The 22681-nt window shown below is 44.8% G+C and overlaps 1 protein-coding gene across 1 annotated transcript in view; it reads left to right on the plus strand.

Annotated features, from left to right (window-relative positions):
- Positions 1–7041, plus strand: part of EGLN2 (egl-9 family hypoxia inducible factor 2) — a 31026-nt gene extending 23985 nt beyond the window's left edge. The window contains exons 4-6 of the mRNA XM_075836117.1: positions 1882–2018; positions 2124–2191; positions 6165–7041. Coding sequence (XP_075692232.1) covers positions 1882–2018; positions 2124–2191; positions 6165–6217 — 258 coding nt within the window. The 3' untranslated portion in view covers positions 6218–7041. The remainder of the gene's footprint in view (positions 1–1881; positions 2019–2123; positions 2192–6164) is intronic.
- The last annotated feature ends 15640 nt before the right edge of the window (positions 7042–22681 follow it).

Consider the following 22681-nt stretch of genomic DNA (forward strand, 5'->3'; position numbering starts at 1 on the left):
AGCGGAAATGCTGCAAATCGACAGCGTATTGCAGTAGCAGCAAAGTGAATGAGAATTGAACAAATCTCATCCACACACCGCTAAAAATGTCCATGTTCGTTGCATATTTTCCCCATTGATTTCAATAAGAAAGTAATATTCCGCAACAAACATCAATAAAAAAAACCAATATACTTTATCTTCCCTGGCGATCTGACCCGTGTGAACATAAAGTATAGATTGTACAGTGTGTAGGGACATGCTCCATTGACAAGGAGAATGGTAACACCCAGGTTTTTTTTTCTTTATTCCTACATTTCCAGTAGGAATAACAGAGGAAAATAATTATTTTATGGGGAATACAAGTATTTACTGAAACAGACATGTCAGGAGAGCTGCCAGGTTGTATTTTACTAGTGCAGTAACTTTTTAAGATGTTATTGCAGCCAAATGTAATGAAGTGTAATGCTCTGCAGGCCACAGTATCTCCTGCTAGTCCCTTCACCCCTTCCCCCACTCCCAAACTGCTTGTTGCTAGGAAACCTCCCATACTCTTCTGGGCACTGCCTACCGAGCTCAGTGCTTACAGAGATTATTCATGAGGGAGTCTGAAGTATTCCCCAATGATTCACAACACTGGTTTCTACTGTCTCAAAGGACCGTTCAGCCTTATATTATGATATATCCAGAAATGATAACCGCCGCGGCGACATTCTCCTTCCTGCACTCACAAAAACGGGCATAATGGTCCGCTGCGGAGATCAACAAACAGCGGCGTTGCTAGCACCTGCCACCAGGGGCACTGTCTTGAGTCTTTTGCCTGGTGCTGCTGGTCTCGGTGTTCGCGATCACTTGAACTAGATCCCCTGTATCTTCAGACTCTACCAACATCCCTGTAGCCCAAATAATTTCATTATTTCATTATTCCCATGATGCCTCAGGAGACCTAAAATTTTCTCCTATGCTCTTTGTCGCTCACTATGGGCTTTGCATGGGAAAGGGAAATTATAACTGATCTGAGCTCCTATCTGGAACTCAAGTCTGATTGACCAACCTAGATAATTATTTTTACTAGCCCTAATTAGAATAATCTTGCTTGTATTGAACAAGTAGGAAGATGTTCCTATTTGATAGGAGTTGCCCTTTAAATTCTGCTTGATGGGCACTCGCGTCTTCACATGCGTTCAAGTTCTCATTCCGTTCTACAATCATCCGTGTGGCCTGCGCCGCCGTTTCCTGCATCTAATCGCTGTCGTTTATTTATGAAGCTCCGGGCAGACTGGCAAGCCATGAATGACATACAAAATACTTAAGGTGTAACCTACTGCCACCTCCGCCAGTCCACAAACCATCTAGATGTGCCCGACATCTATGGCAGTTATCGGAGAAGCGGCGGATGTTCGAGTGATGGGAAAATTAGTGTTCACGATTTTATAACACAATATATAGTATACTCGGAGCAGCCGAGGCCTGTGGCGGTCATGGCATGGTGGAAGTTGTCGTTTTGCAGCCTCGGGTTGGAGTCCACGGATACATGAGACAAAGTTAAACAAAAACGAATTGAATGTAAAATAATAAATTGGATAATTCATAATTCTACTGTAAATTATATGATTATTACAAGTTACCGAGGAGTTCTGCGACCATATAAAAGTATGAGGTTGCAGGCCGAGTACATTGAGGGTACGTTTACACGTACCGAATCTGCTGTGGAAAATTTAGGGGGAAATCGAGGGGATTTGGTGCCGATACAGATATGTTTTACAGATTGGTCAATGGAGATTATCCACTGTATAGTATAATTTTATCAGCACTGTACCCCTCACATAATGCTCACCTATTGGACCGATATAATAGGTATAACGTGATCTATTGATTATATTTCTCATTCTCTATACTTAGGTCCATGGCGGACTCTTGCAAATCTTCCCAGAAGGCCGTTCTGTTGTAGCCAACATTGAGCCATTATTTGACCGGTTATTGATATTCTGGTCTGATCGCCGTAATCCTCATGAAGTGAAACCAGCCTACGCTATGCGGTAAGTGTCCCGGTCTGTATTATCATACAATGTCAGCGATCAGCCTATGTCATCAGCTTCCAGGGCCAGGACATAACATTACACTGATGTTCTCTCCATCCACAGGTATGCCATCACTGTCTGGTATTTTGATGCAAAGGAACGATCAGAGGCCAAAGACAAATACAGACTAGGTGAGGGGGACTGAGGAGTACATGTGGGACTCATTGGATAGTCACAGAGCAATATGTAAATCTACGGTTGGGGAACCTTCAGGAAGATGGCCCAAAATAAAATGCTATAAACCTTGCAAATTGTCTTGATAAAAATATATTTTACTGTATTGTGTATTCAGTTCCTATGCAGAGCTATGGGTCTCCATGGTAACAGACTACAAACTAGTCCTGCGCAGTCTGATCCTGCAGTCACACTTTTTTTTTTTTTTTTTTCATTTGCTCCCTCTTCTTGCTAACATACAGACCGTAGGAGAGGGGCAAATGTTCACATTTCATTTATTGCAGCTTGAGGGTATGTTCACACTGTCTATTTTCGGCCTTAAACGCCCCGAAAAACGGCTTAAAATGCGGGGGCTGAACGCCTCTAAACATCTGATTTCAATGGGAAAAATGGCGTTCCGTTCCCACAGGGCGTTTTTTTACGCGGCCGTTTTTAAGAAACCGCCTCGTAAAAAGAAGTGTATTTCACTTCTTGAGCCCTTTTTGGAGCCGTTTTTCATTGACTCAATAGAAAAAACGCTCCAAAAACGGGCGTAAAAAACGCAAGTTGCTTAAAAAACGGCTGAAAATCAGGGGCCGTATTTTACAGTCGTTTTTTGTTAAGCGTGTGAACATACCCTACATAATGACAGGTGAATTCTGATTGGTTGCTCCTGGCAGCAAGCATTTTTTAAAAAAAATCTGAGGCAGAGGTAATAGTTCTCATGACTCAACCTTTGGGTTGTCAGTGACTGTAGCCTATTTTTGGTCCTGGCCTCTTGCCGTAGCACATGACGGCAAAACTGAGTGCATGGAAATTGACAGCTGCACAAGACCCACCCTGCTCACAGCTGGTGTGACTGTACAGATGGCAGGAAGGGCGACGTACACGGATTGTAATGTTAAGACCCTTTTACACCGGCTGATAAGCGGCCGGTGCAGCGAGCGTCGATCAACTAGACATCGATGATCGGCGCTCGCTTGCTCCTGTCACACGGAGCTATGGATGGGAACGAGCGATCGTTACTCCGATCACTCAGCCCCATACATTAATATCATGTCGGCAGCGCGTCTCCTCGTTTACACCCCAAGATGCGCTGCTGACAACGATAATATGTTACTTTTTTAAAACGATACGACCAGCAGATGACGAGCATTGGTTCGGTCAACTGCTGATCATTCCCCTGTTTACACACGGCAATTATCGGCAACGAGCATTTATATTAACGCTCGTCTGCGCAATAATCGTCCTGTGTAAAACCCCCTTTAGTGTTCATATATTAAATATCTGTTAAGTCTCTAATTATATTTAAAGAGCAATGCAACTAAAAACTGGAAATTCAGTAATGGCTGAAATCTGCCTCCGGCGACTTGTGGGAGTGCTTTGTAGTGAGCGTGCTCAGTATGTCTCCCACTCTTAGGACACATCCACATTTTTGTAGTCCGTTACATCTGCTCGCATCATAAACTCCTTATGTGAGCATGGGATTACAAAACATTATTTTATTTTAAATTTAAAACCTATAATATTACTTTAAGTGCAAATAAATAAACAACACTGGATAGTGGTAAAATTTTGGCCACAGCCTTTTAGGGCCTGTTCACATCAGCGTTCAGTCTCCGTTGATGGGTTCAGTCAGACCTTTCCGTCAGAGGAACCCATCAACGGAAAGGCAAACGGAAACCATAGCTTCCGTTTGCATTATTGATTTCAATGGTTATTCGTCCGTGGCAAATGGTTTCTGTTTTTTTGGTGGAAACAATAGCGCAGTCGACTGAGTGATTTACCCCTTTCAACAAAAGGCCGTGACGATAAAATACAACATAAGATCGGTAAGGCCTTATTCACACGAATGTGTGCGTTTTGCGCGCGCAAAAAATGCTGCGTTTTTTGCGCGTTGCAGTTCCGTGTGTTAGCTGCGTGATTTTCACGCATATGCCATCTTTATGACACGCGGTGTTGATGTTTAGAAAAAGAAATGAAGGAAGTGCTTTTATTTTTTCCTTCATTTCTTTATCTACTGGTACGCGAATCACGCGCGACACACGGAAGTGCTTCCGTGTGCCGTGCGCGATGATCACGCACCCATTGACTTCAATGGGTGCGTGATGCGTGAAAAATGGCCAAGTATAGGACATGTCGTGAGTTTTACGCAGCGGACATACGCTGCGTGAAAATCACGGACTGTCTGAACAGCCCCTTTCACTAACATAGGTCCGTGCGACGCGCGTGATTTTTACACGCGTATCACGGACGTAAAAAAAACGTACATGTGAATAAGGCCTAATAGGGAGGGCGGGCGGGGGCAGCGTCACTTTTTCTAGGAATATGCCAGGAGTCTGCCAAGACCACTGCATATTCCTTCCTTCTATCTACCCTGACATGTCACCAGACCAAAACTCTTCCCCCAATCCCTGACTGTCGCTAAGGCCCTAAACATGCCCTAACTGCCACATAGGCCACAGCTGTGGCAAAAAGACAGTTATCGCCAGTCAGAGTGCACAGTCTGCCTGGTTACCGGCGGGAAAAACTCCCGCCAAACTACACTAACCCGCAGAAGGAACCCACAGGGATGTATGTAATCCAATGTGGATCCCTCCTAAGGGTCTGGGTTCCTCCAGACACGAATACATTTGCAAATAGTGGAGTTCCCTTTTAAGTGATAATGCCGCTCCTATTCCCAATGAAAAGAAAAAAGAGGAGCGCCCATTTGACTGTGTTTAGCGGGTCGTAGACATCAGTTTTTTTTGTTTTTTTTTGCAGATCTCTCTGATTCTGATGAGATCCATTGACAATGTTCAGTTTAAGGGGCCTGGCAGATGGGATAGAGGCTAATATAGATTATAACACCGTGAAATTGCTCATTAAGGCTCTGTTCACATTTGTTGGAGGCCCTTGCAGATTCCGTCATTTTTGAGTGTCATACAGCGCTATTTTGTCTGGCAAAATGACGGACAACCATGATGGAAACCCGACCGAACCCATTAAAGTTTATGGATTCCATCAGGCGCCGTTAATTTAGTCATGCGACTGATCCAGAGGCTCAATTTTTTTGGGTTTTGTTGCTATGCTCCTATTACGGGGCAGAACAACGGCAAACCCAAACGCAGATGTCAACAGAGCCTAAAAGGGTTGTCCCCTCTGGCAAGACCTGTCCATATGTCTTATTAGAGCACATAGACACCAAAGCTATTTGTTTGGGTGTTGAAAACCCCTTTAATAAATGCTGAATTTTTATTCTACAACTTCATTCATTTATCTTGTATTAGTTTACAATATGTGTAAAAGTTTATTGTAGCCTATGCTTTATCACATATCTGGATAGTTTTAGATTATTATTGATTGTGGGCTAATACTAGGTATTGTGCGTACTCGATCGATACTTTCTAAAGTAGTTGGGTGTATTTCTGGTGTCTCCTGCCATAAAGTGAGTACCAAGGTCACAGTTACTATAGAGATAGGGTATCTATGCAGTGATGGCAATTGTACCTGACACCACCTAGTGGCGAAAGCAGCTACTACATCTGTGACAAAACGGTAGATTGTACTTGATGTGAATGTAACCTAATGCAGGCTAACAAAAAACATTTAGTTGTACAATATATAAAAGGTCTGAGGCCCCATGCACACAACCGTAAAAAATCTCTGTAATTGCGAACCGTAATACGGTCCGCAGTTACGGACCCGCCCGGCTCTATTGGCCACGGACACCTTTCCGTATCGCTACGGATAGGTGTCCGTGCCGTAGAACCGTGCCGGGAATTATGGAGCATGTCATACTTAACGTTTTTTACGGGCTGTGCTCCCATACTTTGTATGGGATCACGGCCCGAAAATGCGTCCGTCTACGTCAGAATTGTGATGTCACTGTTGAATGATTCGGCTCACGAATTGTTGGAATTTATGACTGGATTAAAAACGTCTCTTTCCCTCTCTTTATTTGCCCTCCAGCCAGCGGACAGAAAGGAATCCATGTTCCGGTATCCCACCCTGGAGCTGTATGATGGGGGTTATAAGCCTCCTAGTGGTCGTTCTGTAGGAGCCCCTAAGCTGCTATCATCCTGGCAACGATCGGACTCCAGTCGCCGGGCAGAACCGGAAATTCTTTCCTACCCCGGGTCGATGTTTTGGTGATTTTACCTCCTTACGGCCTGCATTGGGATCACTCGATCAGCCTCCTTCCTGAAATGTGAATATATAAGATACAGATGGGGGTCACACATGACCAGCAGAGCATTACACCAGGATGGCACCTGCAGACTATTGTACATGGTTAGACATTTAAGAATTGTTGAGTGTTCAATGAAAGCTTGCACATATACAGAGCAGTGGGGGTCTGCCTGGGGCTCCTGCCTTGTCATGACGTCACAATAATGGGGGAGGAGGTGGGCAAGATGCCAAGTTGGGATAAGCTCAGGAAGGGGGATACTAAACCATATGTCAGTCATCTAGTGATAAAGATATAGACTGCCCTGAGGGCCAGGTGAACATACGGCAGATATGGTCATACGGGCGATCAAGGGACAAATGATAATTGGGAGCAGGGGCAGATCAAAGGGCTGGAGATAGTGGTGCTCATAGGATAATATGAAGGAGAATATAAATGTGTTATGTGCAAATCCAGAGAATTGTCTCGTTGTCGCTCCTGAGAACTGCTGCTGCATCCTCGCTCCCTGCTGCTACAGGCTCTGTCAGTTAAAGGGTTAATGTTCAGAAATTTCACTTTTTTTTTTTCTCCCATATCCGTCCACAAGGTCGGAGATCAGATGTTTGTATAAAAGAAACCGATTTATATTTTAACAGCTGCAATAAAAAAAATACCTCATAACATTGTGTGTCTTATATCTGTAGATAACGCGGACGCCAGATATATGAGCCACGTACATTCTGTCCTATCAGTGCCTGTTCTATAGACCCTCGCCACGGAGCCGATATCTAACATTGGCCACACGGAGGTTTGATATTCGGTTGGATTTACACTATGCGTTTTTTGTCTGGGTCGATGAACTCCTATTGAGAGAGATGGGAGATTATCTATTAAAACGAAAAGAAGCATGTTAAAAACGCACAGTGTGAACCCAGCCTTAGTCTCATTTAAAGGAGCACTGACACTAATGTAGGGAAAGGTTTCCGGCGGTGTTCAGATATGTGGGACACGGTAGTGATCATAGGGGCAGGGATTTTTACTGACTTCTTGTTAGTATTCCTGTTGAAGAAGATTATAGTAATGAATCTCCCCTGCCTGAAACAGCTGATAACAGGCAGTAAGCCCTCTTGCACATGACCGAGTGCCACTTGAGCTGTTTTTCACAGCATCCAAGTGGCACCCGATACTTCTCAACATGGAAGGATAAAACATGTCCTATATTTCCGCGGATCACGGACGGGACTCGGGCGGCACACACTGTCGTGTACATTAGGGCTAATTGACTCTACATGATCATTGTCTGGTTCTAAAGATTGATTCCAACTGATGGTTCGAAACAAAAACTGAAATTGAGGTTATCCCACGCCTAAATATAAATTTTCTCTATTAAATCACACAAAACATACATTTTTCAATCGAAATTATAAAAAAAAAAAATCTGTCGTTTACTCCAAAGATGCTCTTTGTAGTCACTCTATCTTGGCTAATACAGATGTGTCCTTCCTTACCTTTGCTTGAATTTGGTTAAGGACTCCAATCTCTCATGAAACAAATTCATTGCAATATCGTGACATGCTAGCAAAACGCCTGACAGGCTGCAATTCACATAACAACCACTGGGTGGCCACACAGACACATATAGCAAACATCTCGTGACAGAGTATTGCGAAATCATGAATTTTTTTAAAATGTATTTTTTAAAGCTGGTCTTCTCGCGCCTCACACTATAGGATATGTTGAGATAAGAAGGGACACATATGTAGATAAGGGTCTTGAACTGGGGACCCTACTCAGAATTCCCTTATAGGATATTATGGATTATCTCTTTAAGACAGAAAAGGGAAGTGACTGTAATAAATGGATGTAAGATAAATAAGGGAACAACATATTAACAGAAGAAATCTGAGGACTGGATAACGCTCTTATAGAAGCACAATGAACTTCCGTAAAGCATACCTCCTGACATATGAACCGCATTGGCGGTAGGAAATGTGCCCTAGCAACTCCAACTTTTGGGCAAACTGACATACTCCCAGCCCACTTTGAGGCCCACTTCAGTGGACAATCCCACGAAAAACAGGACGGTTGGAATGTATGTCATTAAATACATCAAAGAGTTTCTCTAACTAAATCTATTTTTAGGAAAATCTGATTAATAATAGAGGCGAAGGTGGGAAAGGCTTAGGCTGGGTTCACACGACCTATTTTCAGACGTAAACGAGGCGTATTATGCCTCGTTTTACGTCTGAAAATAGGGCTACAATACGTCGGCAAACATCTGCCCATTCATTTGAATGGGTTTGCCGACGTACTGTGCAGACGACCTGTCATTTATGCGTCGTCGTTTGACAGCTGTCAAACGACGACGCGTAAATGGACTGCCTCGGCAAAGAAGTGCAGGACACTTATACATTATGTGCAGGGCACTTCTTTGCCACGTAATTTGAGCTGTTCTTCATTGAACTCAATGAAGAGCAGCTCAAGATTTACGAGCGTCTCAGACAGCTCGCAAAATGCGAGGAGGAGCATTTACGTGTGAAACGAGGCAGCTGTTAACAGTCTGTCTTTTCACACGTAAATGCCTCTCATCGTGTGAACATACCCTCAGCTTAAAAAACGCCTGAAAATCAGAGGCTGTTTTCTCTGAAATCAGCTCCGTATTTTCAGACGTTTTTTTGTTAGGAGTGTGAACATACCCTCAGACTGCTGCCAAACCATTAGGGTATGTTCACACGAGGGCGTCCGTAACGGATGAAATTACGGGGATGTTTCAGCCTGAAAACATCCCCGTAATTTCAGCCGTAACGGCATGTGCAGGCGCTTGAACGCCGCGTCAATTACGGACGTAATTGGCGCTGCTATTCATTGCAGTCAATGAATAACGGCTCCAATTATGGCCAAATAAGTGACAGGTCACTTCTTTGACGCGGGCGTCTATTTACGCGCCGTCATTTGACAGCGGCGCGTAAATTACGCCTCGTGTGAACAGACAAACGTCTGCCCATTGCTTTCAATGGGCAGATGTTTGTCAACGCTATTGAGGCGCTATTTTCGGACGTAATTCGGGGCAAAAAAACGCCCGAATTACGTCCGTAAATAGGCCGTGTGAACATACCCTAAGGCTGGGTTCACACGACCTATTTTCAGGCGTAAACGAGGCGTATTATGCCTCGTTTTACGTCTGAAAATACGGCTCCAGTACGTTGGCAAACATCTGCCCATTCATTTGAATGGGTTTGCCGACGTATTGTGCCGACGACCTGTAATTTACGCGTCGTCGTTTGACAGCTGTCAAAAGACGACGCGTAAATTTACAGCCTCGTCAAAAGATGTGCAGGACACTTCTTGGGACGTTTTTGGAGCTGTTTTCTCATAGACTCTATTGAAAACAGCTCCAAAAACGGCCGAGAAAACGGCGCGAAAAACGTGAGTTGCTCAAAAAACGTCTGAAAATCAGGTGCTGTTTGGGTATGTTCACACGAGGGCGTCCGTTACGGCTGAAATTACGGGGATGTTTCAGCCTGAAAACATCCCCGTAATTTCAGCCGTAACGGCATGTGCAGGCGCTTGAACGCCGCGTCCATTACGGACGTAATTGGCGCTGCTATTCATTAGAGTCCATGAATAACGGCTCCAATTACGGCCAAAGAAGTGACAGGTCACTTCTTTGACGCGGGCGTCTATTTACGTGCCGTCTTTTGACAGCGGCGCGTAAATTACGCCTCGTGTGAACAGACAAACGTCTGCCCATTGCTTTCAATGGGCAGATGTTTGTCAACGCTATTGAGGCGCTATTTTCAGACGTAATTCGGGGCAAAAATGCCCGATTTACGTCCGTAAATAGGCCGTGTGAACATACCCTTTTCCCTTGAAAACAGCTCCGTATTTTCAGACGTTTTTGGCTCAGCGTGTGAACATACCGTTAGGGTATGTGCACACGATGAGAGGCTTTTACGTCTGAAAAGACAGACTGTTTTCAGGAGAAAACAGCTGTCTCGTTTCAGACGTAAAAGCGCCTCGCATTATGCGAGGCGTCTTTGACGCTCGTAAATCTTGAGCTGCTCTTCCTTGACTTCAATGAAGAACGGCTTAAATTACGTTGCAAAGAAGTGTCCTGCATAGAATGTATATAAGTGTCATGCACTTCTTTTGACAGCTGTCAAACGACGACGCGTAAATGACAGGTTGTCTGCACAGTACGTCGGCAAACCCATTCAAATGAATGGGCAGATGTTTGCCGACGTATTGTAGCCTTATTTTCAGGCGTAAATCGAGGCATAATACGCCTCTTTTACGCCTGAAAATAGGTCGTGTGAACCCAGCCTTACTGCATTTACGTCTAAAATTACGGAGCTGTTTTCAGGAGAAAACAGCTCCCGAATTTCAGACGTAATTGCAAGTACTGGCGGTTTTTGCCGCGTCTTTTACGGACGTAATTTGGAGCTGTTCTTCATTGAAGTCAATGAAAAACTGCTCCAATTACGTCCCAAGAAGTGTCCTGCACTTCTTTGACGAGGCTGTTATTTTACACGCCGTCTTTTGACAGGTCGTCGGCACAGTACATCGTAAAACCCATTGAAAGTAATGGGCAGATGTTTGCCGACGTATTGGAGCCGTTTTTTCAGGCGTAATACGCCTCCATTACGTCTGAAAATAGGTCGTGTGAACCCAGCCTTAGGATGTATTTACATTTGTTTGCCGCGCTTTTTTTCCCCACAAAAATTGTGTTGTTTTACAGCGATAACAAAAATTGTAGCAAAAAGAGAAAAATGTAAAATAAGAGCTCCATCTGCTGGTCACTATAAAGTATAACACCCATGATCGGCTCAAGCTGGGACTGATTGCTAGACAACACAAGGAATTAGAAGACAAATCGCCAGCTCCACCTGCTGGTCATTGTGAAGTACAGCGCTCATGAGGAGCTCAAACTAGGAATGATTGCTGCAAAAAATAGGAATTATAAGACAAATATCCAGAAACGTTCTACTTTTGGCTATGATTTTAGTTATATAAAAGGGAGAATAGATTGGCAGGATTATACCACCAATCAGAACAAGGGGAGACTATACACACATTGAAGGGAATTTATTAAGTTCTATACGTCAGTCTTAATGCAAAGAGTGCTGGAGTAAGATGCGCCTAATTTATTAAAAGGTGCACGTCTCGTAATAAACGTATCTCTGGCAGTGCATGCGCCAAATTTAATCCAGAAAATTGGCGTAGAAAGAAAATTCCCCCCACTGTGTGCTAAATTGTAGTATGTGGCAGCTGAAGATATCTCCTCCTGCCAATTTCTGGTCCCAGATATAGAAGCGTTCTCCTACTCTACCTCTTTCATTCCCATTAGCCCCATTCACTGCAGCTGCCATAAAGCACATCGGTCCTGCTGCATGGTCTATACCAAGGATTCTCAAAAACGTTTTATTCTCATGCCTCACCAGGCAAAAAATAGTGATGCCGGGGCCGCACCAGCGTTAGACACGAATGCCAGATTTGAAAAAGAATGCTCAAATTAACTTAAATGGCCCACTAAAGAGATCCAGAAAGTTGATGTAGACGGGTTATCTATAAAATTAGAACTTGAGTTAGAAAAACAATTACAAGTACAGTAACATGAATACAAGATACCTCCCCACCGGCAGAACCAAACAAATACAACAGTGCAGCACAAAATACCTCCCCAGCAGTACTAAACAAATATCACTGTGCAGCACAAAATACCTCCCCAGCAGAGCCAAACTAATACTACAATGCGGTACAAAATACCTCTCCGGCAGCGCCAAATAAATATCACAAGACAGCACAAAATGCCCCCCGCCAGCAGTGGCAAACGAATACGACAGTGCAGCACAAAATACTTCCCAGTCGCGCCAAACTAATACAACAGTGCAGCACAAGATACTTTGCCAGCAGCACCAAATACCACAGTGCGGCACAAAATACCACCCTAGCAGCGCCAAACTAATAGCACAATGCAGTGCAAAATACCTCCCCAGCAGCGCCAAACAAATACCACAGTGTAGCACAAAGTACCTCCACAGCAGCACCAAAATAATATCAGTGCAGCACAAAATGCCTCCCCAGCAGTGTCAAACTAATACCACAGTGCAGCACAAAATACCACCCCAGTCGTGCGAAACTAATAGCACAATACAGTATAAAATACCTCCCCAGCAGCACCAAACAAATACCACAGAGCAGCACAAAATACCACCCCAGCAGCACCAAACTAATACCACAACGCAGTACGGGGGGGGGGGGGGGTAGCACAAAACTAATATGACAGTGCATCACAAAATACTTCCCCTGCCACGCCAACTAATACCACAGTACAGCACAAAATACCTCCCTAGCAGCGCCAAACTAATACCACAGTGCAGCACAAAATACCTCACCAGACGTGCCAAATAAATGCCACAGTGCAGTTCAAAATACCTCCTCAGCAGCGCCATACTAATACTTCAGTATTAGTACAGAGGACTCCCCGGGCACATCGCTACTTTAAGCGCTGAGCCCGGCGAAGCCCATGACGTCACTTTCCATATATGGACAGTGACTTCAGTGGCTCCCCCAGGAGCGGAATTCCCTGCCTGAGCGTGGCCGACACTCTAGCTGGGGATTCCGCTCCTAGAGGGAACCCCTGACCAGTGTTCCTTATACGGTGCGCGGCTACACACCTTCTAAGGTCTCCCCGCTCACCAACTTTAAAGCCAGCACACTGTCACGGGCGGCGGGTGGATGCAGTGGTGGATCATCACAACAGTGGCCCGGTGGCGTCGCTAGCACCGGAGGGGGCCCCGGTGCTATCGACAGCCACATTCACTTGTATCTGTGTCCTCAGGGCGCAGATACACATGAATACTATAGGCTGCAGGCCACGTTAGGCCTGCAGCCTATAAGCCACTGGGAAGACTCCCTGCGCAAGCCGGCGTGATGACGTCACTGCATAATGCTGGTCTGCGCAAGAGTCCCGCCCGCAAGGCTGTGCAGCGCTCTGTCCATCGTGGTAACGGGGCATGGTAAGTACAATATTTTTTGGGGTGGGAGGCTATGTGGCAATATACACGGGGGATTGCTGTGTAGCAGTATATACAAGGGGAGCTCTGTGGCTCCATATACAAGAGAGGGGGCTGTGTGGCACTATATAGAAGGGGAGGGCTGTGTGGCACTATATACATGGGGGGAGAAATGTGTGACATTATATACAAGAGAGGGGGGCTGTGTGGCACTATATAGAAGGTGGGGCTGTGTGGCACTATATACAAGGGGGCTATGTGGAACTATATACAAGAGGGGGGGCTCTATGGCACTATATACAATGGGGGCTGTGTGGCACTATATACAAGGAAGAGCTGTGTGGCACTATATAAAAGGGGGCTGTGTGGCACTATATACAAGGGGGCTGTGTGGCACTGTATACAAGGGGGAGCTGTGTGTCACTATATACAAAGAGGGGCTGTGTGGCACTATATACAAAAGGGGGGCTGTGTGGCACTATATACAAGAGGGGGGCTTTGTGGCATTATATTCAAGGGGGGGGGGGCTATGGCCGTGTGCAGAGGGCCTTACCTGGTATAAAGGGTTATATGAGCTTGAATTTCCAGTATTTAACAACTCTATTACATATATTCCCTTTTATATACACATTGATTGTTCAATATTTACCCCCGAAGACAAATGTCACATAGGCTTGTAATTAAATAATGTAATTAGTATTTTATTTTGCATGGTCTATTGACTTTATTGTATATGATTTTTTTTGTCACCTTTCACTTTTATACCACTTGGGGGAGCTCTGCATTTTTTTGTTCACCTTTTAAGTTCGGTGTCAATTACTTTATACCATTATATATATATGATTGCTCCTTTATGGTGAGTAAACTTCTTTTCAACAAAATTTGTACCCAAGGAGCGTTATACTTATTAAGGGAGTTGTCCTGGCACAGGAGATCATCAGTAAATGGTCGGTGTGGGTCCGACACCAGGACCCCGCACCGATCACCTGTTCTGGCTGCCTCGGAGGCCGGAAGTTAAGCAGTGGTCGGTGCCGGAAGCAGATGACTTCCTAGTCTGTGTAGCGGCCGTGCTGCAGTACTGCAGCTGTGCTCCTTCTCATGTGAATAGTAACAGAGCTGCAATAAACCAGCACAGTCACTAACTGCTTCCGCCAACCAACCCCTGCTACGGGGCCCAAGAACTATTGCACCGGGGCCCATGATCCTTTAGCAGCGCACCTGACCTGTAGTAATACTTTATAGCTCGCACAGTGCACTTCATCAAGGTTGTTCTGCATACTCTGTAATAGGTTTATCCTTATGCTGGGTGAGTTTTGTCATTTTTATATCCCCGATGATAACACATTTATTGTATGCAATGTTCTTTTAACTAGTGTACGTGTTATGTAGTGAACCAATAAAGTATTCATTATTTTTTATACAAATTATGTGCAGTGTGAGCCTGTTTTGTATATATATATTTGGCCACACTAGGTTTGTGGACCAGAGTAACAGCCCGATTTTGGTTTGGTCACGGTGGAGATGGTAAGACCTCTTTAGATTATACTCACCTTGCTAATTTTCTACATATCCTGCATCGCACATTATTGCATATGGTGGTCTAGAGATTAGTGATTGTATTCCTGTGATATTCCTGGTTGTACTGAGTGGTTTAGTGGGTAATATCCAGTATCTCTGGTAGTCTAAGGTGGCAAAGGGGGTTAAAGAGGCTCACCACATTATACATGCCCTATCTTGTACATAATGCATAATGAGATCGGCGCTGTAATGTAGATTACAGCAGTGGTTTTCGTTTATCTTGTATCTTGCGAGATTACACTCTTTAAACTGTCATTTAAAATGAGATTACGCTTGCCTTGCTGTAAATCTCACACAAACGTTAACAAAGTGTCAGGATTCTGAATAGACATCACGTCCTGGTTAGTAGTAATATCTATTCATTATCAGGACACTTCAGTAACGTTAATGTGTGTGTATGTGTCTGCACATAGTGATCTAGCTAGATCACTATGTGCTGATTACATGAATGGGGAGAAGTGTATGACGCTAATTGGTCACTGATTGGTCAGCGTCATGCACTCCTCTGTACAACGCCCACTTCAAAAAGTAAAACACGCCCAGTTGTCCATTAAGAAAGTAATTAGCATAAAGCTAAAATTGTTCATAACTCCGTCAAAAATTATCGTTTTTCTAAATAAAGAACACTGCTGTAATCTACATTACAGCGCCGATCACATCATGTACAATATAGGCCACTTATAATGTGGTGACAGAGACTCTTTAATGGTGATATCCATTATCCATCGTGGTTTAAGGTGGTTATGGGTTTATGTCGAATGTCCCTTGAGATCTAGGGTGGTTTCGGAATTAGCACTTAATGTTCCGGATGGTGAAGGGGTTAATAGTGGTAGTCTAGGGCAGGACACTGTTTTAATTGAGCTTTTTTTTTACACTTGCAGTATTGGGGTTTCTTTAGGGTTTGGGTATTTTTATGGCAGGAGAAGCACAGTCTACAATGCAATTCTTACAGTCAAAAAATACAAGAACCAATAATAAACTCCTGACGGACGTCATCAAAGTCAATGGTGTCTGTTTGCAGCCCCGAAAAACTTATCCGTGACAGCGGCTAAAGCTCCGTTATAAACAGATGTCATGACAATAGTGTGAATAGTGTCTTCGTAAAGTTGTTGGTCTTTGGACTAGACTAGTGTCACATCACAAAATATTATAGATATTATAGATTATAGGTGGATTTGGAAGGTCATGGAAACCCCACTGCAACTTTCTGAGCAGGTCCATTGGATTCAAACTGTAAACTCAATATGAACTATGTCAGTAAATCCTGGCTCTAATGACCACAATAAATATCCTTCAGGCCGGAGCAGGCAAAAATCTGGTGAAATCCAAACACCTTGAAATAAAGCAAAAGTATATAAGGTTTTTCACCGCTCGAACGGCACCAAGAAACACAGTCCAACCTGTAGTCTAAGGCTGTGTTCACATGACCTATTTTCAGATGTAAACGAGGCGTATTATGCCTCGTTTTACGTCTGAAAATACAGCTACAATACGTCGGCAAACATCTGCCCATTCATTTGAATGGGTTTGCCGACGTACTGTGCCGACGATCTGTCATTTACGCGTCGTCGTTTGACAGCTGTCAAACGACGACGCGTAAATTGACTGCCTCGGCAAAGAAGTGCAGGGCACTTCTTTGCAACGTAATTTGAGCCGTTCTTCATTGAAGTCAATGAAGAGCAGCTCAAGATTACGGGCGTCAAAGACACCTCGCATAATGCGGGGAGGAGCTTTTACGTCTGAAACGAGGCAGCGGTTTTCTCCTGAAAACAGTCTGTCTTTTCAGACGTAAAAGACAGTTCTCGTGTGCACATACCCTTAGACGTTTCTGCTCAGTTCACAAGCAATAGACAATCTACAATCCCGAGAAGGTGTGTGCAGTTGTTCTTTTCCTTGTAGTTCCATGGAGCTCTGGAACGTCTCCCGATGTTCGAGCCGCAGGATAAATCCTATGACTCCAATAAAGAAAAGGAGAAATAACGCAACACCCTCAGTTTTTTTTGCAATATGCAAGGTGTATTCCATACTTATAGAAAATGGAAGAATAAAAGCATTGGTGAGAGAAATAAATCAATAGCAGCACGTCAAACAAACTCACCCTAGGGAAGGTTATTGGTTCCGTCGGCGGCCGGCGGTGTCCACTGTGCAACGGAACCGTTGCTTCTGTTATTCCCTTGTCCTGCTCCTCTGTCGGAATAACACAACACAGATGTGAATTTAGCCTCAATTGACTTCTTCAGATGCTGAATGTTTGTGTTTAAGCAGATTTACACGAGCATGTGCGTTTTGCGCCCACGCAAAAAACGTGGCGTTTTGCGTGCGCAAAAGGCACTTAACAGCTCCGTGTGTCATCACCATATGGTGCGCGGCTGCGTGCTTTTCGCACAGCCGCCATCATAAATGACACTCCGTTTGGATGTTTGTAAACAGAAAAGCACGTGGTGCTTTTCTGTTTACATTCATTTTTTTACTGCTGTTGCGCGAATAACGCGCGTCCCACGGAAGTGCTTCCGTGTGGTGCGCGTGATTTTCACGCACCCATTGACTTCAATGGGTGCGTGATGCGCGGAAAGCGCCGAAGTATGGAACCTGTCGTGAGTTTTACGCAGCGGATTCACGCGGTGCAAAAATCACGGACAGTCTGCACTGCCCCATAGACTTGCATAGGTCCGTGCGACCCGCGTGAAATTAACACAGGTTGCACGGACGCAAATCACGCTCGTGTAAATCCGCCCTAAGATTGGGACTTTTGAAAAACCAAAATATAAAAAAAAAAGGTCCTCTGATGAACCAATAACCTCAGGTTTAGTTGTCTGCAATGAAACACATGGAAATAATATTGCACCCAATAAATCACACACTACGTTAAGAGGGGGCCAAGAAGTCAATCCTTATTAAAAAACGCCTGGCTTGATATTATTTATTTTTTTAAAATAATTTTGCATCTCATCCAAGTGTTCCTGGCTCTCAGCATATAAATGTGACTCCAAAACTTGAAGATTATTTAAAGCTAAATGTTGTGTGCTCAGAGAACATTCTGAAAAGGAAGGGATCGAGATTCACACCCTGCAGTCTGAAGTAAGTGAGCTGTGATTCTCTCTCGATGGCATCACCAGTTTATGTTACTTCTATTGAAAGGGTTTATTTTCTTATGATACTGTGGTGTTGGTATTATGTGGTTCTTTCTCTGCTCTATTATGTGTGTTGAGTGTCTACAGGACTGGCTTTCTAGAAAATGGGGCCCTGGGTAACAGGCAAAGTAGGACCCCCCTCCTGTTTGCCATTTTAGGACAGATAATCTAGGTGGTATTAGTTGGACCCTGGGGTTGCCATCCTCAATGGCACCCTGGTAGATAGGGGCCTGGGCAATCTTTCTATACATGTATTGTGTTGCATGCTCTTGATTTTCATTATAATTGGATTCACACAGTGGGACAGATTTTCTATGACAAATTGCACCCAAAAAAGCTGGCATACATGCCGTGTGCTAGATTTGTTATGTGTTGTAGACACTTTTTGTGCCTTACTAGACATTTTTCAAAAGTGTCTAGAAAAGGGTGTGTCGTTAAGTGAAGTCCTAAAATGTGTCAAATGTTTGAATGGCGTGTGCCCCAATTTTGGCACCAAATAATGTTCCAAATTAAGTTAACCAAGAGCTGGCGAAAATTAAAGAAAAGTATCTAAGCCTAATGAGCACGATAGTGTGTGCCGTCCAAGTTTCGTCCGTGATCCGTGGAAGGATAGGACATGTTCTATCTTTCCACGGAGCAGATAATCACTAAAGTGATTGGGTTCGTCAAAACTATCCGGTGCCACTCGGATCCTGTGAAAAACGGCCCGAGTGGCACTCGGTTGTGTACAACAGGGCTTACATGTAAGTCGAGATGCGCTAAATCTATCACACAGCATGCGCCACTGTAATAAATTTGGCGCATTTTCTGCCCATCTCTACTAGGTTTATGCTGCTTGTTGCAAGGATTTTTTTTTTTCGTTTTTGCCAATTTCAGGACCAAATTTTAAGTGGAGAAGTTTAAAATCTAGTGTCCTGTGTCATACATATTATAGAATTATCTTGACATTTTATCTTGCATATTGTTGGACTATAAGACACTTTTCAGGATAAAAGCATTTTATAGTCCACAAGTCAAGTGAAGCCATTTGTCACAGCTGATCAGCCTAATTAAAAGACCCTTTGCTTGCCTCCAGCTATTATTATAGGGGTCACAATTCACAATGGTTGTTGATAGATGAAAGGCTCTTGTGACAGTATAGTTTCAGATGACAAGGGGACAACGTCAAGGACAGCAGCTTTATCCTGTAGTGTCTTGTGTAGTCATGCTAATCAGTCTCTCTCTCTCGCTCTCATGCCACTGAGAAGGACTGACAGTAGGGGGAGCTAGAGACTCCCAGAGGTATGTTTCTGGATTGTAAATCTGTGACTACATGTCTGGGAACATCCATCCATCCATCCATCCATCCATCCAGTCCCTGTCCTTATTGGGGCTCACAATCTAAATCCCAAATGTACCTATCAGTGTGTTTCTGTAATGGAATGTGGGAGGAAACCTGAGTACCCATAAAAAACATATGCAAACACAGGGAGAACATACAAACTCCATGCTGATGTTGTCCTTGGTTGGATTCAACTCCAGGGTCACAGCACTGAAGGGCAACTATGCTAACCACCAAACCTGAGAGTAAGGCCCCATGCACACGACCGTAAGAAACCTCAGTTTTTGCGGACCGCAATCGCGGTCCGCAAAAACTGAGCCATTCACTTTCATTGAACGCTGACACCTTTCCGTAACACTACGGAAGGGTGTCCGTGCCGTGGAAATGTTCCGGGAATTATGGAACATGTCCGTTCTTTTGCATTTTGCGGGCCGTGCTCCCATACTTTGTATGTGAGCACGTCCCGAAAATTCGGCTGTCAGTCAGCGGCCGGCCGTGCCCGCAATCGCGGGCCGTGTTTGCGGGCACGGTCGTGTGCATGGGGTCTGAAGCTGGTTTTAAAGGAGAGTAATTTGTCCGCATTTTAGTGTCCACATAAAATTAGTGTTATTGTGTACCTTCAAGTATTTTGGTAAATTGTTAGGAGACTGCATTATGGGTTATTGCTTAACCCCTTCATGCACCATAACGTAAGTGCAGGTCATGGTGCAGGGGGAGAAGTATGGAACGGGCTCACGCGCTGATTGTATGCAGGTGTCAGCTGTGTATTACAGCTGACACCTGGCACTAACAACCAGGAACAGCGATCGCACTGTTCCTGGTCGCAGCATCTGAGGCATTATAAAGAGGGGAGCGGCCCTCTCTGACAGATCACTGTTCGTGGAGTGCCGATGGTTGTCATCCAGCCCAGGGGCCTAATTAAGGCCCCCAGATCTGCCTTCACTCTGTCTCTCATGCCTGTGGCAGGGTTTAACAGAAGCCGATAAAAATGGCTATACACTGCAATACATTAGTATTGTAGTGTATTGTAGCAGCAATCTAACAATCGTTGGTTCAAGTCCCCTAGGGGGACTAATGTAATGTGTAAAAAAAAGTCTCTCCAAGCAGAGGCGTAGCTCGGTTCTCCAGCACCTGGAGCAAAGATTTCGTTTGGCGCCTCCCAACCTCTTTCCCAACATCTCCTTCCCCCTCACCAGGTTTGCCACACAGCCCCCCTGTAGATAGTGCCACATAGCCAGCCTGTAGTTAGTACCAAACAGCCCCCCTGTAGATAGTGCCACACACCCACTGTAAATAGTGGCACACCCCCCCTCCTGTAGATAGAACTACATCCCCTCCTCCCTGTACATAGCGCCATTGGGTCTCCCTAGAGGAGCCTCTGATGTCACTGTCCATATACGGATAGTGACGTCAGGGAGCGGAATCCCTGGGAAAAGCGTCGGCAATGATTACCTCCCAACTTTCAAGCATAACAAAGAGGGACAACCGATGTGGCACGCATAGCAACACAGTATAATGCCCTCTAGCTTCCCTCACAGAGTATAATGCCATCTAGCTGCCACCATACAATATAATGATCCTATAGCTGCCACCATACAGTATAATGCCCCCATAGATGCACCCATACAGTATAAAACCCACACAGATGCCCCATACAGTATAATGCCCACACAGATGCCCCCATACAGTATAATGTCCAATCAAATTACCCCTTACAGCATAATGCCCCTATAGCTGCTCCCATAGAGCTTAATGCTCCCATAGCTGCCCCATACAGTATAGTGCCCTATAGTTGCCCCATACAGTAGAATGCCCCCACAGCTGCCACATACAGTATAATCCCCCTATAGCTACCACCATACAGTATGCCCCCATAGCTGCCTATACAGTATAATGCCGCCTTAGATGCCCACATACAGTAAAATGCCCCATACAGTATAATACCCCCTTAGATGCCCCTAGTGCCAGTTCCCACATAGATAGTGCCATCGTGCCCACAGTACCCATGTAGATAGCGCCAGTATCCCCTGTAGATAGTGCCCCGATATAGTGCCACACCCCCTTGAACATAGCACCACCGTCCCTGTAGATAGCTCTACCCCATCCGCCATGTGGATTGCGCAATTGGGACTCCCTCTAGGAGCGGAATCCCCAGCCAGAGCATAGGCCGGGGATTCCGCACCTAGATGCTACTGTTCATATATGGACAGGATTGTCCCCGGACGTTACATTTATGGACAGTAGCGGCAGAGGCTACTCTTGGAGCTGAATCCCCTGCCATAGCGTCGGCAACGGGGATTCCGCTTCAGAGGAGCAACTGACGTCACTGTCCACATATGGACAGTGACATAAAGAGCTTCCCCGAGTACAGCGCACTAAGTAGCGCTGTGCCTGGGAAGTCCTCAGCGAGCGGAGGAGCTCCCTCTGCTCCTCCGCTCTGAACTAATGCTGAAGCAAGGACTGGGTGCCCCGGTCAAGAGTTTGCTATAGGGCCCAGTATAACCTAGTTAAACCCCTGAGCGCCCCCTACTATTTCTCCCAGTTGAGCCACGCTTGCCCCCCTAGCTACGCCCCTGCCTTCAAGTATCCCTCCCCAAGTGGCTCCTTCGTGCCTCCCTCATGAGTCATGCTTGGGACTTTTGTCTGCCCCTCTTGGAGACACATAGTCTGACCTTCCTGATCAAAGAACTTCCTTATTTATGTTACATCCAAATATAGCATACTGGTGCCACTTATCAACCAACTTTAGCATTTATGACATCATGAGTTTGTCCATGGGAAAGATTTAGGCCCCATGCACACGAAAGTGTTGTTGTTACTGTAATTCACCCGCAAATCTGGAGGTGAATTGCGGTCCTATTAATTTCTGTGGGCCCTTGCACATGACCGAGGTTTCCACAGTCCATGCATTGCCCGGGAGCCTGGACCGCAAAAAGATAGGACATGTCTTATTATGGCCGTATTTTGAGGTCCAGGCTCATTGAAATGAATGCACACGGCCATGCGCACGAGCCTAAAATCATGGGCTGTGCACACCACTACGGTTGTGTGCATGAGCCCTTATTGTCCACACTACTGGTTAGCATCTGTGACACCTGCTAAAGTCTGGGTCCTTTGTTGTGAAAATCAGTGTAAACAATAGGTATCTTGCATACTGATGAGACACATTTTATTGAGACATGCAACTATACCAATGATCCTCCATCTTTGATTCACCCAAATAAAATCCCCTATATGATATTACATATAACATTTATATAAGGCTTTCATGTGCT

The sequence above is a fragment of the Rhinoderma darwinii genome, chromosome 8 (assembly GCF_050947455.1).
Source record: "Rhinoderma darwinii isolate aRhiDar2 chromosome 8, aRhiDar2.hap1, whole genome shotgun sequence".
NCBI lineage: Eukaryota > Metazoa > Chordata > Amphibia > Anura > Rhinodermatidae > Rhinoderma > Rhinoderma darwinii.